This window comes from Juglans microcarpa x Juglans regia, chromosome 4D (genome assembly GCF_004785595.1).
Source record: "Juglans microcarpa x Juglans regia isolate MS1-56 chromosome 4D, Jm3101_v1.0, whole genome shotgun sequence".
Taxonomy (NCBI): domain Eukaryota; kingdom Viridiplantae; phylum Streptophyta; class Magnoliopsida; order Fagales; family Juglandaceae; genus Juglans; species Juglans microcarpa x Juglans regia.
The window spans coordinates 20,440,054-20,457,750 of NC_054600.1; the positions used below are offsets into that span (position 1 = coordinate 20,440,054).

The 17,697-nt window shown below is 31.8% G+C and overlaps 1 protein-coding gene across 1 annotated transcript; it reads right to left on the reverse strand.

The window, feature by feature from the left end:
• Positions 1–893: 893 nt before the first annotated feature.
• Positions 894–10,296, reverse strand: LOC121261715 (ent-copalyl diphosphate synthase 1-like). Its single transcript, XM_041164209.1, has 15 exons — positions 10,094–10,296; positions 9,102–9,191; positions 8,839–8,918; positions 8,396–8,705; positions 8,098–8,281; positions 7,678–7,892; positions 7,436–7,556; positions 7,191–7,303; positions 6,809–7,035; positions 6,549–6,664; positions 5,126–5,224; positions 4,747–4,992; positions 3,323–3,455; positions 2,187–2,381; positions 894–1,271 (listed from the first exon to the last, which is right to left on the reverse strand). Exons 1-15 carry the CDS (start codon positions 10,188–10,190, stop codon positions 1,026–1,028), a joined length of 2,472 nt encoding a protein of 823 aa, XP_041020143.1. The 5' UTR covers positions 10,191–10,296; the 3' UTR covers positions 894–1,025.
• Positions 10,297–17,697: the final 7,401 nt, after the last annotated feature.

A 17,697-nucleotide genomic window follows, 5' to 3' on the forward strand; every position in this document is an offset into this window, starting at 1 on the left:
TTTTATAATTACACTAATCATATTTTACAATTACACTAACAATATGTTAATTAATCATTTTTAATTATCTTCAAGCTCATCTCCTAGTTAAGACTACAATCATGTAGTCAACAATTCTGCTGCCAAATAATGTCTGAAAGCTGTGAGTTGCAGCTTCCTCTTCTTAAAAGCAACACATCAAGATTTCAATGACCAAATAAAAAAGTTCGTAGCCCGGGAGTTGTTCTTCTGCATTTTGGAATAAAAAATTCCTTTAGCCTATGAACAATATCACTTTAAATTTAAAGAATAAATTAGATTTACTGTAGCTCAAATCTTGAACTAAGGAGTTATAGCCACTTCAATGCAAACACTTTCAACGATATGCAAAATTTGTATTTAGTTGAGTTTTTGATGAAGTCAATACCAATGCCCTAAGAGCGACAGTGGGTTGTTGGAACTAACCTGATAACATCATTAGATAAAGATAGATCGATGAGGGGAAAGATGAAAACAAAAAGTACGTACATGAGTTTATAAGTATATATATACGTTAAGTTGATTTATTTTTTTTAATATTTAACTGGATGATCTTTTCATATTTAAAAGCTGCAATTAATGATATCATTTCTGCATAGATCTTCTTCTATCTTCTGGTTGTTGAACCATTTCTACAAGCAATATTGATCTAATATTAGAGTAATATTTTCATTACTTTTTTACCACAGATGTGTGGTCATGCATAGACAGATTTGTGATCAACTGGTCACGTTTAATTTGTGTTTTCTGCATGCCTTTTTCCTTCTCTGCTCATTCTAATTCTTCTGTTTTAATGTAACCTATCTGGCTATAATTTTGTGGTCATGATGATCAGTACGCGGCCTAAAGTATAAGACTTGCACAAAAAATATCTCTTGACTTTTAATCAACGAAATTTCATTTTTCTGGCTACTTGATTAATACAATTATCTATGTGATTGAGAAGAACATGCATGATGATGCTTTTTATAAATGGCGACGACATCACTTATATATGTACAGAAAACTCAAACTACTCTTTCAAATAGAACTTTGGCAATGTGGATGTTGATAGTCCCATGATCACAGTAGGCTGCATAATAAAAACTCTTCGCTAAAGCGAGAAATGTTTGCTTGATATCAGAATCAATATCATCCGCTGAGTTCTGCAGCACCAATTGCACGAGTTCTTGCATGTCAGATTCTATTTCGGGGGTTGTGATCATGCCCATGTTCGCATATAATGAAGTACTGTGGCTGCCATTTTCTTGTACCTGCAAAGATCCACATATATATATAATATATATATATAAGTTTATTTATATATAAAATAATGGAAATGAATTAATGTTAATGCAATTAGTGAAGGTAGCTAATTATTGTTGTCGCATTTGAGCGACGACCTGCAGCTTGTTAAAATATTAGTTGAGTAGTAGCCTTTACCCTCGTGGGCGCCATGTTCCAAATTATTGTGAGATGTAATCTCTTTCATAAAAATGCCTTTTCATCACACATGCATATATCAATTAAACATGTAATATATTTTAAGAGTAGTAGTACTAGCAGCTTGTACCTTTTACACATTTATTCAAGTGGTCGGAAATATGGAAACCATGCATGTAATATATATATATTTTATATGATATACATACATATATTATATTAAAATGATAAATCATGTTTGGTTAGTAATTAATTAAATAAGATAAATATTATGCCTCGCTGAATTAATTAGAAACATGCAACTCGATCCCTCTTTAGTTATCGTGGTTCTTGGCATAGCAGAAGATATATTATATATAAATTAATTAACAGCATGCAAATGGACACTAAGAAAGAGCTAGCATGCATGCATCCAAAATAATCACATATTCCAAAGAGGCACTTATTTAAGAAAGGACATCATGTTCGTACGAAGACGTAGGTGTTTAATTCAAGAGAGTTGTCACCGATAAAGCAAAATGCTTTTTTTTTTTTCTTTTTTTTTTTTATATATATATTTTTTATTCTTAAATATTTAAAAAAAAATACATAATATTATTAAAAAAACAATTCCTTACCCTGCATTAAGTTAAAAAAAAAAAAAAAATGGTGACCATCCTCGGAACAATAATTCATGGTGGGTTTAGCATTATTGATATATTATATATATATATATATATATATATTTAGTTGTTTGTATCACCAACCTTGTGTTTTTGGTAGGAACAAAGTTTGTAGTATACTCTGTTAATGAGGCCGGACAGTCTCGTGTACTGAGGATGGGACAAAAGCTCCTCCGAAAACGAGCGGCCAGCGGTGAGATTTATCGTATGTGCAAGCAACTCCGCCTCTCCTTTGTGCCTATCGCCTTCTCTATGCCACTCCAGCAGCCACTTTTCCCACTATAAACATGTATATATATATATGTTTAATAGCACATTAAAAAAAAAAAAAAAGATTTCTGGAAGATTATTAATTCAGGCCCTTTTTAAGTGATGGGGAGGAGTACTTTAATTAATCAATCGGAGAATGTTGGAATTATATATATATATATGCAGGTATATAGATGCATGCATGGAATACTATATTAATATATATTTGGCAAATGACAAAACTTGCTGATGATGTGCCTGTGGTAATTGTGGTTGATGAGTCATGCATGGCCACCGTGAATATTATTTGGCTTCTTCCTACTGAGATTAATACATGAATATATATAATTCTGTTTGAAGATTTTTATACGACATACACGAGATATAATTTGATTTGAAAGATAAATTTTAAAATTTGAATCTTATAAATCAAATTATATAATGTAGATGGTATGTGCATGGTGTAAAAGTCTTTAAATAACACTACTGATCGATGTATGCATAACAACATGTACGTACGTAAAGCCCAAAAGAATATACGTATCGATGAAAAGCTCATCTGTAAATATTTTATAAGAAGATGTGGAGATTATTGCTCGTGCCTTTCCAAGTAATGGAGCATCCATGCTTAATTTGTAAGCGAGCGCGCGCATCAGATCAATCATACATTTGGAATTACTTTGCAGGCAGATCGATGCACTAGTAGTGTATATATATATATATATATATATATATATATATATATATATATGTTTGGTAATTGACAAAACTTGCTGACGTGTGGTAGTGGTTGATGATGGGGGGTCATGGCTTAATTAATCTTCCTACTACTGAAATATATAATATGCATGCATAAAATTAAACATGATGATTATATAGAGCCTAATTAAATATATATATATAATATTATATCGATATGACATTTAAGTCACTACTAATTAATTTCTGTAATTAATTATTAAGTAACTCACCGCTTGTCGTAAATGGTGGCTAATTTCTTGTCTGTGCGCAACTACTGCCTCCAACGAGAGATGCCTTAGGGTTTCAAGCAATGTCCCGACGAGTGCCTGCCCTGTGATCTTCTTTGTAATATTGGACCTTGATCTGCAACATATTATAAAGTCACAGCCACAATTAAAATATATATATATATATATTGGCGTCTTATATAATATTATATATAGTACTCAGATCGATTAAGTAGCATTTTTTCGAGGACCCAATAGGGAATTACCCATATATAATTAGTGGCCTAATATATAATAGCCAAATTAAAGTATATATATATATATATCAATTAATGCAAATAATAATAATTTAGACCTTTCTAGAATAATTTTCCGTGAATGATACCATATATACGACTTTGATCATGAAATGACTTTAAGATAAGAGTGTATATATATATATATATGGCAGACACTTGCATATAGAATTAAAAGCATTTTGGACCAGCGTGATCTAATTTTACTATGCATATATGCAGGTTGATGCTTTTCGCTTGACATAAACAGTACAGTACTCGCACGCACAGTAATCGATCATCCTTTTGTTGCAGTACTATGCTCTAGCTCATTGTTCTATGCACTATATATGATCATCATGTTATATAGTAAAACAGCTCAGCATGCATGCATGCATGCTGCATGATCATCATGTGGCAGCTGGCCGTGTGCATGGGATTGTTCTTGCAATTTCCATTAGTGGATTTGTAGAACTCCCCATATTGGAAGGGGTCGCCTACAATGACCCCACTACTACTACTACTTGATCAGGATATTGATATATTAGGCAATGATGTACTTGAAGAAAATCCACCTATCATAAGTACACGAAGGATTGGAAAATCCAGACACGCATTAATTAATATCTAACTATTCGATTCTCCCTAACTTTAATTGATCATGTATTACCTTTCAAATAAGACATGAATGCTAATTTTGGCATGCATTATATTGTCAAATGGGCACTTAATTAATTACTCAGAATTATATAATATTAATGGCCACCTCGTGCCCATTTTTGCAATTCCTGCAATTCTTTTGGTGTCATGAATACCAATTGGACTAGTCCTGTTTTCTGGATGTAATATTAGATTTGACATATATTAATTGCACATGGCTGACTTTATAATTAGAAAAATGTTAAATGTACTTAAGAAAAATTTACAAAAAACTTACTTCTCTACATGTCATGATCAGTTATGGATACGTTGAAAATCATGAAATTTAAAATTTAAAATTTGAACTTCAAAAGAAATCTAACAAAATGAGTTTTGTAAGTAAAAATGTAAGTACATGTAGCACTACTCTTAATTAAAATTAACTAGTTTACTTGGTTGAAAAATATTAATTAATTAGTCCCAATAAATTAATTTAGAAGATTAAGTAATTACCTAATTCCCATTATCATGTAGTCTCGTGGTTGAGAGTGGTTTCTGAATTCATGCAGGAAGGCTGTCCTCGTTTCTTTCTCACGAAAATGACATGTGATTGCCTCAACCAAGGCTGTGGTTTTAGCCCATGCAAGCCGTTCTTTCGACCTTTCCGGTTCGAAAATACTGGCTGCTGCCAGAAAATAAGCAAACAGAGCTGTTCTTCTGCTTACTCCAAAGTCTCCAAGATTACATTCTGAGTACCACCTACGTACGTACGAATTAATCATGCAAGGAAATTAATTAATTAAGGACCAATCAATTTATAATTAATTAAATATCTTATACTAATGATGCATGGGGATCACATGAGTTCTTGCTAATAATTAATAGTACTTACTTCTGAATAATATCCCATTCCAGTCGATGCAAGGCTTGGCAATCGTTGTAGTCTAGTTTTGCAAGCTCCACATAGGTTTTATTGTTCACATACGGCATCCTGCGGTTATAATTATCAATTAATAATTAACATTAATTATTAGGATTCAGATTTAAATTAAATCCCTAACTTTTGTGATATATATATATATATATATATTACCCGAGCATGAAGACATACGTAAAAGACAGTTCGAACTACAGTGTGGCCAACCAACTATGAAGCCGTACATGTGGCTAGCTAGCTGGCTTTATAATTAAGAAAACTCTGATAATTTGTGCTAAAGCAAGTGTGGATGCATATATTAATTAAATAAAAAGGAGATCATGAGGTTATGATCATCACTGACCACATCACATTTTGTCATTATTTATGCCATTAAGAACCATTAAGAAAAGTAATAGCTAGCACTGTAAGATTGATTAATTGTGATTTAAGGTTAGTCTGGGAACTCAGAATACTTCACTACTATTTATTATTTTATTATTACTTTTCACCTACTTTTCATTACTATTTACTACTATTTAATATTATATCATTATTTTTTTTTATTTTTTCACTACTATTTACAAAATATCTGAGATCATCTCACTACCCAAATGCAACCTTAGAGTATTCACATCCGGTTCCCTAAATTTTTTCCTAAATTTTAGCTAAAAAGGACACTTCCTATAATTTTATCCTAAATTTTACTCTTCTTCAAAAAACCTTCTACATCTCATTTTCTATTATACTAAAATAATATTCTTCAATTTTTTCTTTATTACTTTTTTTTCTCACTTCCATTTACAAACTTAACTACTCAATATTATTTCTTATGTTTTGAACTATTACTCTTGTGAATATTTTAAACAATTTTTTATTTTTTTTGTGGGTATGATAATATTTTTAAAATTAATTTTTTTATAGTGTAGTAATTATTTAAATTTATTTTTAAAATTATTATTTAAAACTATAATAAATATGAGTATGAGATAAACTATAGATGATTAGAAGAAGAATTTATTTTATTTATTAGAATAAAATATTGATAAAAGATAATTTAGGGGATGAACAATAATTTTCTATATTTAGAAAACTACTGTTCATCCCTTAAATCAAAACGCTAAAATAGGAAATGGGATGGGAGGAGGTTTTTCAGCTCCATCCTAAATTTTTTTTTCCATAATTTATGGATAACGGTGAAATAGGGCACCGGATATAAATGTTCCTAGTGATTAATGGAGGCTCAGTACTCTCTTAATTCGTTACGGCCACTCAAAAGCAGAAAAGACGAAAACATGTGAAAAGAACATGAGGAAGATCCATTACAAAGATATATAAATATATATATATATATATATATATATATATATATTTATTGAAGTACTATATATATATATACCTGTAAAGGGTCTTGCCGATCCAAACATCATCGTCGCCACCATACTGTTCAATGTAGAATCTGGTCTCCACGCGAGGTAAGCTTGCATACCAAGGGATTTGCAGTGCGTACCCTACCTGTTAATTAATGGCGATTATATATTAATTAGAATCATCAGCTGATATATATTGGGTTTTGTAATTCAGATCATGATCTGCACTTTGTTAATAATTTGAGGTAATAATAATTGGATGTGTATATAAATCATGATGACTACGTACCTCGCTGGGTAAGTCCTTCATTATGATCCATTTGTCAAAGAGCTCGTTTGCAGCTTGTTTTTCTCGCAAGAAGTTGGATGAGAATTGCTTTGCATTCTCGAGGATCTTCTCTCCCGGAAATAGCACTTGAGAAGCCCTGTACAGGTTAAACATCCCGGTCACGGCTTGTGTAGACTGCCCGGCAAAGCAGAAGAACTCGCCACCTTTCTCAAAATGCTGAAACACATCTGTTATAAAAAAAAAACAAATAATAATATAACTATATTAGATAGAGTATGAAATAACATATAATAATAATATTAAAATATGATCTATATATATATATATATATAGATAGATAGAGAGAGAGAGAGGTTGTACATGTGTCTCGCAAAGTACTTACCAGCGGAAACCTGGTGGCCATGCAATCTGAGTAACCTGAATCCCATGGCAGTGTCGTCAATGTCATAAACCTCTGAATTTCTCGCCCAGCAAATTCCTTTGTGGGTCCAATATCTGGAAATAATTAAAAACATATGTACATTATTTAAGAGATTTTTTTTTTTTGCCTGATCACTATATAATGTGTATATATATATATATATATATATATATATATAGCTAGTATTTATATACATATATTTATACCTGTAAACATAATTAACACATTCCTTAACCTCTGGCTTAAAATATGACGAAATTCCAAGGCGCTGCAACCGATCCACAGCCCAGATGTGCTCAAACAAGTCCACTGGATACACATTGGGGACTGGATGTATAGGAATATATATTAGAATTGCATATATATAATAGGAAAGTCAGAAAGCTGCAACACATTTGAAAAAGCTGTGAAACCTGCCCCAGCTTGATATAGCTTGATATATAATTACCTCCCCCATTAAACCTGTGGACTGCTTTTTTTAAATATCTCAAACAATTTTTGTCCTTGGTCTGCATGAGTGCAAAGGCAGTGGAGGATGGAGAGAACAAGAACGACCCATCTTGGGACTGCAGTTTAAGAAGCTTTTCCCAGTCCAGGCCTGGCATTCCTTCCAAGCTATGGAGTAAAGTTGTGGGCACTTTGTGCATGATGTCCCTTGGTATCCTATCCCACACACAGAGAGACTATAATCATTACCTCCATGTAAAAGATCATAACCAGCAGGCTAGCTAGGTACCTGTGTTCTTTGAAATAATTTTAGAAGATAAGGCAACTTTCCCAACCAAATACAACTAATTTTATATATTAGTTCATGTGTGGAAAGTAGCAAACATAATCATGGATGGTGTTTGAGCCGATCTGAAACTACCTTGTGAGCTTTAAGTTTCTCTTTGCATATATATCGTGCAAGGCTGGAGAATCATAAGGTACTTCAATGTCTAAACTTCGAGCTATCTCCAGAAGTGAAGGGAAAGCAACTTCAAAGCCAATGGGCATGTGCTCATCATTCTCACATTCAAGCTTACATATTTTTTCTTTTAAAAATGAAATTCCTATTATTACAAGGACAAAAACCTGACTATTAGCCAAAATTAAACACAAGATAATTAAATATTCAATTGACAAAGGGGGAAAAAAAAGAGGGGGGGTGGAACTGTTAATGACACCTTTCTCGCACTTTTCAGGAAGAATATTCCATGATTTTAAAGCAACAACGCAGGCTAACGTATTGATTATCCGATCATAAGCAAAGAAAATCTCACTATCTCCCCATGACCCATCTGGGAGCTGATTGTTGGCAATCCACTGAAGGCTAGATGGGAACTGAGGAAGACCACTTCCATTAACATCTTGTACTAGAGCAACCCATGCTGTGTCATAAGCCGAAATGCTGATTTCTCCATCTTCCATGGAGCCCAACATCGACTTGATGGAATCCACACGTTTCTGTTTATGATTTGATGTAGAAACCTTTAACTGGATACAGCAAAAACACATTAATTAAAATTACCAGAACTTTGAATACCCATTTGAAACATATATGTATTTATATATGTATAAAAAAAATGGGTATGAAAAAAGTAAAGTTTTTGAGAATTGTTGAAAGAACCTCAAGACCAGTTTCCCTCTCTATGTCATCCTCCACAATCTCTGGCCACTTTATGACTGGCAGACCATTTCGAAACACGTCTGTGTATAGCACAGTACATGATATATAACAATTGATCATTAATTTTTATATGAACACACACATGATGATGATGATCTCGGATACATATATAGATATAGACATATATATATATATATATATAACTATATAAATATATAATTCAAGTATATTTGTACTTATAATAATAATAAATTTGTATATACCTTGAAATATCCGAGGCTTGGATATTGCGCTGCATCTCAAGGGAGAATCAAAGTTAACTCGTTTGTCTTTTGCCCCGAATGACCAGACACCTACAAAACATGATGCGATGCAATCAATCAATGACTTGATTTCCTTATCTGATAATTAGTTAGTGTGTATTATTTAAATACTTAAAATTATTTCAAGAAAAGACAACATAAAGCATACAAATGTAGCCCTGTCTATGGGTGAGTTAATACATGATCATGATGCCACTTAAGATTAACCAGTATGCAGGCCGTATATAGTCTTATGAAAGAGATTGGAAAAACCTCGTCCACACCATTATTCTTGTAAAAGAAATTCGAGACCAAAAAGAACGAAGAGAAAATCCAATGACAAATAGTACTTAATTAGTACTCATGATCATGCGTTTCTTTACGAAAGTGAAAAGCTGATAAAGAAATATTGAACCAGTAGCACTGCAAGAAACGCAGTTTCTTAATTAGTACAGTGTTTCTATGCACTAAAACTTAAGATAGATGCCATCTCGTTTCTAATTTTGACTCTAAATTGCATTTTTCTTTTTTAAAACCAGAAACCAGAAAGGAGACTACTTTTCACACACTTTTGAGTCTTGACTCGGTTGATCTGCAAAAAACTCGAACAAAATCAAGCTCTCAGGCTTTAAAGATATGTTCTTCCATCTTTCCACAGCATCAGTACTACTATATCCTTTGTTTGGTCAACCAAGCAATAAAGCTGATCAAGAAAGCATATATACCAAGAGAAGATCAGGTCAGAATCTTAGCAAACCTGAGCTGGGTATTCATCAATTCTTACATGGGTAAAGAAAAACAAGTACAAATATAAACTTTAACAATAATTAAGGTCGCCAGCTTTCTGTGATCTTTAAACACGCGAGCTCTCTGGTGTTGAAATGTCTACATCGAACAGAGAAAATAAAAAATAAGCAGAAGATCGATAGAAGAAAAGGTGAAGATCAACTTACCGTCGAAGGATAAGGAAGATTTTCGAGGTGGGATGATGTAGCAGGCCGGAATTACTGCAGGAGAGAGGAGGAGGTAAAGGTTTGATTCCGAGGACATGATGATGCTATATGCTTTTGTTTTGCTGTGGAGAGGAAGGCATCGAAAGTGTAAGCATTTAAAAGGAGAGGGAAGCAAGAGGACAGAAGCGACTTCCCAAGATATTCCCGCTAATAGGTGCATGGGATCATCCAAATCTATTGAATTGAGGAGAGTCCTGTCCTTTTCCGTTTTCTAGTGGTATGGTTTTTTTTTTTTTTCCTTTATCAGAAAATTTAATATGATTTTGTTTCTGGATTTATTTCCTTTTATATAATTTTGATTTTATCCAGGACATGAGTTTAATTATTTACATTCCCTTCACATATAGCCGTATTTGTAATTTTATTAATTAGCACTTAATTAATATGATTTTTTCACTAGATTTCTTTCCTTATATGTTGGATTTTAGTGTCCCTAATTCCCCCCAATTTAGATATTATATTAATGAAAGAGCTGAAAGCCTCATAATTAGTTTGAGTTATTAATGTGTGGTGTCGGGCTGCTGAGTAAAATTTTTTAATTAATTTTTATTAGCATTTAATTATATGATTTTTTTGTAAGTTTCTTTCCTTTTATACTAACTATTCATTGAATAATGCTAGCTGGACATAAAGTTTAGAGTGGATTTTCCAGATCTAGAGATTAATTGAGAGAGATAGCCGTGTTTGTTTCCGTTACAGGTTAACACCCCTTAGCATGAGCGAGATCGAGCAAGATCTCCCCAAATCTGGACATGAAGATGCAGGACGCATGCATGCAGTTGGGTACTTCAGATTAATCTTTATCCATTTATATAAATGTACATGCATTTTCTGAATTTGATTATTTTTATTTTATTAATTTTCCTCTTCTTTTCTTTCGTTTGTTTTTATTTATTTTCTGATGTGAGCATGGCATGTTGACAATTTAATTCTTTTGAACAAACTATATATATGTGTGTATGTAGAATGATATTTGCAATCATAAAGTGCACAAGTGTCATGCACTTTTATAAAATAAATGATTAAATATGATAAACTCATATGAAAAAATTAATTTTTTAATAATTGATCCCGCTCTTTTTTAAAAGAAATGCGGGCTGTTTGCACAATCCATGAATGTGTCTAGTATTACTCTTAATTGTATGCAGTGGGTCATGTTGGCTTGGCAAATGAGTTCCATGCGGCCAACATTTCGCTCACTAGATCTATTATTTAGTTTTTGCAATTGGATGGAAGTGATCTATTACAACAATAACTAATATATCGACTCTAAATTGATGCTTCATTGTTAATGAGTATTTGGAAAAGTTAATTTAATGATAAAGATTTCAACGCTGGCTCAGCTAAATGTAAATGTAAACCAAAATTTGACTAACAATCCCTTAAAATAGTCTACATTGGAAGAGGCAAAAGGCAAATATTTTGCTTGCTAGCTACAGTAATTCTCTATATTTAATTGTATGGTTACTATTTACCCTTCAATGAATAATTTATATTAATTTCTTTCTCTTTTTGTTGCTACAAAATAGTTGTACCATTAATTATTATTTATATATATATAGGTGCTTGGGTTTATACAATTTATAATGGATTTGAATTGTAAAATATGAGAAAAAAAATAGATTAAAAAATATAAAAAATATTAAATTAATAATATTTTATTATTATTTTGGCTAATAGATAGATAATCCAACGTGGAATCTCTCTTGAATAGAATAGACAAAAGATAAAATATGTGATTTTAACTTTACCTTTACCTAAACCAATAAGAATGCTTTTGCTCTGTTTGGATGTTGAGCTGAGTTGAGATGCATAAGTTGAGTTTTTTATGAATCGTAGTAAGTTGAGATGGTGGCGTGAGTTTTGTGGGGCCTACTTAAGATGATTTTAGATGTGTTTAGATGTTAAGATGAGTTAAGATGTGTTTATGAGAAGTTGAAATAGATTGTGGGTCTCGCGTGTAAAAATGTGTTGAGTTGAAAAAGGTTGTAAGTCTCCCGTGTAAATAGATTTGAGTTGAGATGAGTTTATTGATTTGAGTGTTAGATATTTGAATGTTAGACTTAGTTTAAAATTAGACTGAACTGAACTGAACTGAACTGAGTCCAACTTTCAAACGGAGCCTAAAGCAAGGAAATGGGAGTCGGGACGGAGCATCCTAGCTAGCTAATTAAGAGATCGATATAAGCTGGCGCGCGGCTAACTGCATGATCGATATTGCTTTGTATAATTAATACCAAAAGGGGAATAACTTCGATTATTAGGGTTTCAACTGATCATCCCATGGAATGAAAGTGAATGAAAGTGAGAATGAAGATAAGTAGAGAGAAAGTAGTGCTATTATTAATTAGCGGTACGTACTAGTTCTGGCATTTTGATTTTAGAGGTAGGCATGCAGGAGTACTACTGGCGCTTTAGCAACGAAAGGATCCATTATGATAATTGAATAAAGAGAAATGTTTGATTCCTAAATAAAAAGATTTTACAAAGTTAATAATAATAATAACATAATAGACAGCTAGCTCATGATGATCAGGGCATTATCTAAAACATATATAATAGAGATGAAAATTAACATAATTAAGGAATTGTATATTGGATTAATTCAAGCTAACTTGAGCACTAGACAATCATTCAGGACGAAAAGTAACAAGAAAATTGTTTATTTGTAGTCAGTAATTATTTTCTATTAAAATGATTTTTTCTACTAAAATAATTAAGTATATTCTAGTCAAAAATAGTCATTCTCGTCACAAATGACTCGTCATAAATGTTTATTTTTCTTATAGCGAGCCTAAGAGCATATACATCCTTGTCAAACACTATTGATTCGATCCAAATAGAAAACAAATAAGGTAGCGTGACTACTGCATGCAATTTACATCTACGCACAGCTTTGTTTATAATGATCTCGATCCAAAACATTTGTTTTTTCTCCTTAAAAAAACAAATAATCTTCTGATGTTTGATTAATGTAACTTGAAGCCTTCAAGTTGAAGGTATCAACCTTATTTCTAATATTTACATTTTCCCTAAAGGTCCTCCAAGTACCACTGCTAGCTATATAGGGAGCATATATCTAGCTAGGCCGTAGAAGGCCGGTCCTCAAAGTTTGGGATGCTTGACCATATATATATATATATGAAAATGATTTATACACAATATTTTTTACAATATTTTATACAATATTTTATATAATTATATTTTAAATTACGGGTATTTTTATAAAACATCTTATAAAAGTAATAAAATTTTACAAAAATACTATCATTTTATAACATTGTTGTACAATGTGTTGTATATATATCATTACTTATTATATTATATCACATAAATAATTTATTTATTAATCTAAGGCCACGTCAAATATTATTATTATAAGCTTTTCTCTCGGTTCTTCATTCTTAATTATAAGCAGCTCGCACTTTTGAAGATGTGAATATCTACATGTGTATAATTGATAATATAATGCATGCATGCATGCCCACGTGACATAGACATCGAGGACTGATCAGAGACAACCTTGCAGCCTAAGGTCTTTCAAAAGGTTTTGAAAGCATGCAATTAATAAAATAATATAAGATTTTAAAATGTAATGATCATAGGAGCGGATACTACTAATTAATAATAATAATAATAAACAATTAGTCAATACACTCTCCCAATTACTGATCGGTGATGTCTTATATGATCTTTCCACTTATTTTTCTCACTCCTATATATATATATAATTGTTAAATTTGTGTAGGGAAGACACATGGCACTTCATCGATATATGCCATAGCCTTTGGAGTTGTGAATGGCTGATGCCATTTCAATAAGCTAAATAATTATGCCAACTACTTCATCCAAGTATATATATACTTGATGGTTAGAAAGTTGGTTATATTTCAACCTTAGCAGCGGTACTTGCTTTATTTACAAATTAGTATATATGAAAAATGAGAAATAATTTAGCCACAAAAATAAATTCACAATTAACTAACATGGCTTCATATAATATGTCAGATTGTAAAGTTATTTTTATTAGAAAGTAGATCTAATAAATTATATGAAACCACATCAACTTATGAGTTCACTTTTGTATAATCTCTTTATGCCTATAGAACTTCTCATAAAGAATACATTATCCATGCATTCGTTTACGTGGCCACATTTTTCTTTTTCTTTATAAACTTTAGAAGAGTTTTTAACTGCCCAAATCTCTCTCTCTCGCTCTCTCTCTCTCACACACACATATATATATATATATACATACATATACGTATGCTGCTCGTTATTGTCTAAACTAAAAGTTGTTTTGGTTGGTTCTCTTTTAGAGAGAACATGAAGATTAGAAGAACAAAAGATGGAGATTAGTGTATCAGTTTCCTCTATGGATCGAGTTCAATTTATTTATAATATCCAATCTGACATCATATATGCATATTGTGAGCAAAAATAAATAAATAAATTGTTGATCTCTAACAAAAGATTTTCTGACTTTTTTCCATACTTTCTTTCGCTTTGTCCCTATTTACAAAGCAAATGATGAAAAAGAAGAGATAGATCAATCATGACGTTGGATTTTCTCTTTATTTTTGATCTTTAGAGGAAGAGGGGGGAAGGGATCGGGACCAGGGGGCCAGAGACAATCCCTTCACCCCCATTAACCCCTACCCCCAAAAGAAAATGGGCCGTCCCTTCGAAACTGTCAGCCAAAACTACTTATTGCCACCGTTCCACTTCTTAATATATTTCCTTTAAATCCAGACAGAGAAACGGCTGTTACTCAAAAGGCAGCCAGCAAGTTGAGCCAATTGAGCCTCCTGTAGGGTTTAATTAATAAAGAAAAGTCTCCCCTATTAGCAGTAACTCATGCCACGTACGTACTTTGCCTCGATGCATCCTCAAAATGTGGATTTAGATCCGGATCTAATTAAATTAATTCTTAGCGGAATTGATCAGTATTTCAAGCAGCATGTAGCTAGATATATATATATATATATATATATATATATATATATAATATGGATCTAATTTATTAAGCAATATTTAATACTACTTAAAAATTCTTACAGACAACAATAAATATTGTAGAACTCAATTCATATACTACAAGAAAAACAAGTATTTGTGATAGACTATTTGCGACAAAAACATATTACTTTTGGCAGGAACTAGTCATTTTCGTAAGAAATAACTGACTACAAATAAACAATTTTCTTATAGTGTTAATTAATGTACTGGATAATGCAAGTCAAGATTGTACACGCAATATCCTAGCTTCTAGCTAGCATAAAATATTAGCTTCAACGAATACATTACTCAAATTTGGGTTTTCTTATCAGCTATATCTAGAGATGTATATATGCGCTAAACATAATGTGCCCAATTAGGGTCAACTTCATCAATGCGTTAAAGGTGGGGTTCTTATACGTACGGGAATCGATGATTGCTATAATTCACAATATATCAGCAACAGTAAACCTTATGAAATTGAAAGGCTACTTACGATCATTCACCTTATATTATTATAATATCCTAACAGCATCTGCTTATGCTATTAATGCATGGAAGCTTTGATTAAGCTCTGCATAAAGACACTTAGTAAACCAACAAAAGTAGTAGTTGTTGAGTCCAATAACGTAAAGCAACAATTTCTTATTTAAATGTTTGTTTCCCGCACGGAATCTAAAGACTTCCCAACCATCCGGATGCTTTCATAAACGGGTGCAATGCCCAAACACAATTACATTTATTTATAAGTTGTCAGATCAACATGCATTGATTTGATTTATAAGAAAATTTTTAAGAATAACAGTACTACCACGACAACAACGTCATAAACGTCTTATCTGCCTGATCATCATCAACTGGCTGATCATGCATCATTTTGTAACAAATGCATAATATTCTTATTAATTAAGTCATTTAATTTCTTTTAAAATCGTTTAATTTACGTTATATATATATGATCTTCTTTTGTATTTTCCTGTACGTGCTCAAAAATAGACCAGCTAACTAACTTGTTAATTATTATAAACAACTCATAATCTATTTGCTAGCTAAATGCTGCAGCTAACTCCCATGCACGTATAGGACAATCTAAAACTGAGAAATGGGACTTTTTCTTCAACTCTGATCCTTCACATCATACATCAACTTATAAATTAACCAATGTCCACAACTCACTCCAGTTAGATCAAGATCATGACGCATATATATGCATGTGAGACCAAGTGCATGTCATGAGTCATCTCCTTACTAATTTACACTCTTCGTTTCCTCCATCCTATTCAAAGCACCATCCATGCATGCAGTATCTGCGAAAATAATAATAATAATAATAAAAAGTATGCAGAATAATCTCACAATCTCAAAGTTGATTGGAAACCAATTAATAAGCTGTTAAAATTAATAAATATAATTTGTGCCTTTTTCTTCTTGGGGATATGTATAATCCTCCAAAAGCTTTTAAAAGCGACTTTGGTATATATATATAAAAAAAAAAAAAAAGATTTAATTATTTGTGATCTGTTACTTGATATTTTTCGAGATATATTCCCTTGTTTATGTCAAGATTATTGTTCCTTCAACCTAGTACATTAATTTAGAAGTCTTCAATGGTAGATATACGGACGGTCTGTCATTACTAATATTTTAGATCTACGTACACTCCCACCAAAACAGAGTTTTCATGAGGCAGAAAATGAACAGAAGGAAATAATTAAAAAATAAAATAAATAAAATAAAAAATCATTTTTCGAGTGCGTGCTTCAAAATCACAGGTCAAGGTCAATTTATTTTATTCGAAGCAAATGAATTAAATTAAACTGATGAAGTACTAATTTTTTTCGTGTCAAAACTAGTCTGCTACATGAGGCATGCAGTAAAATATTGTGATCATGATCATGAGTAGAAACAGTTAATTTTTAAGGTTTCAGCACATGACTTTCGTGGAAAATGAACCAAAAGACAACCAATAATTCATGAATGTCCCCTAGCTAGTTCGACCTTTTCCAGGTACCGTATTCATGAATTTTAAGTGTATGCATGGCAAGCTTAGCGTATAGAAATTATAATTAAATTTATGTGTGTGTGTGTGTGAAATGCTATGCCAATATTCATGCATTTTTAAATTCTAATTAATACTTTGGCATCATTCTCTCCAAGCATGATATATATATATATATATATATATATATATATATATATATATAGTCATGTCATTAATGTTCTTTCGAACTCATGATACGCTTTTCATTTGGAGAGAAAACTAAAGAACTTGAGTTATTGCATGGTAATTAATGATAGTAATAATTCTAACCCATTATTGTAGTGTGCAGTACTTGAGTAAAGTAAGGATTGACAAGTACCCTAAATGAAATATTGAATAATCTATACGTACACGAGTAGTACCCTAGCTAGCTAGCTAAAATAAGAAGTTCTCAGCGTGTCATGTACGTAAATACATTAACACTCTTTATTCTTATTAGAGAGAAATCAAAACACCGATATTTTTTATGTTAAATTAGAATGTGACAAGCTAGCTTTCACATCAA

Bases quoted from the DNA above. Each gene is read 5' to 3' on its own strand.
- LOC121261715 (XM_041164209.1), bottom strand. From the start codon at position 10,190: ATGTCCTCGGAATCAAACCTTTACCTCCTCCTCTCTCCTGCAGTAATT. The intron at 8,282-8,395 runs GTGTCATTAACA...TTGTAATAATAG, and splicing joins TCCTGAAAAGTGCGAGAAAG to GAATTTCATTTTTAAAAGAA. The intron at 7,304-7,435 runs GTATAAATATAT...AATTATTTCCAG, and splicing joins TGTGTTAATTATGTTTACAG to ATATTGGACCCACAAAGGAA.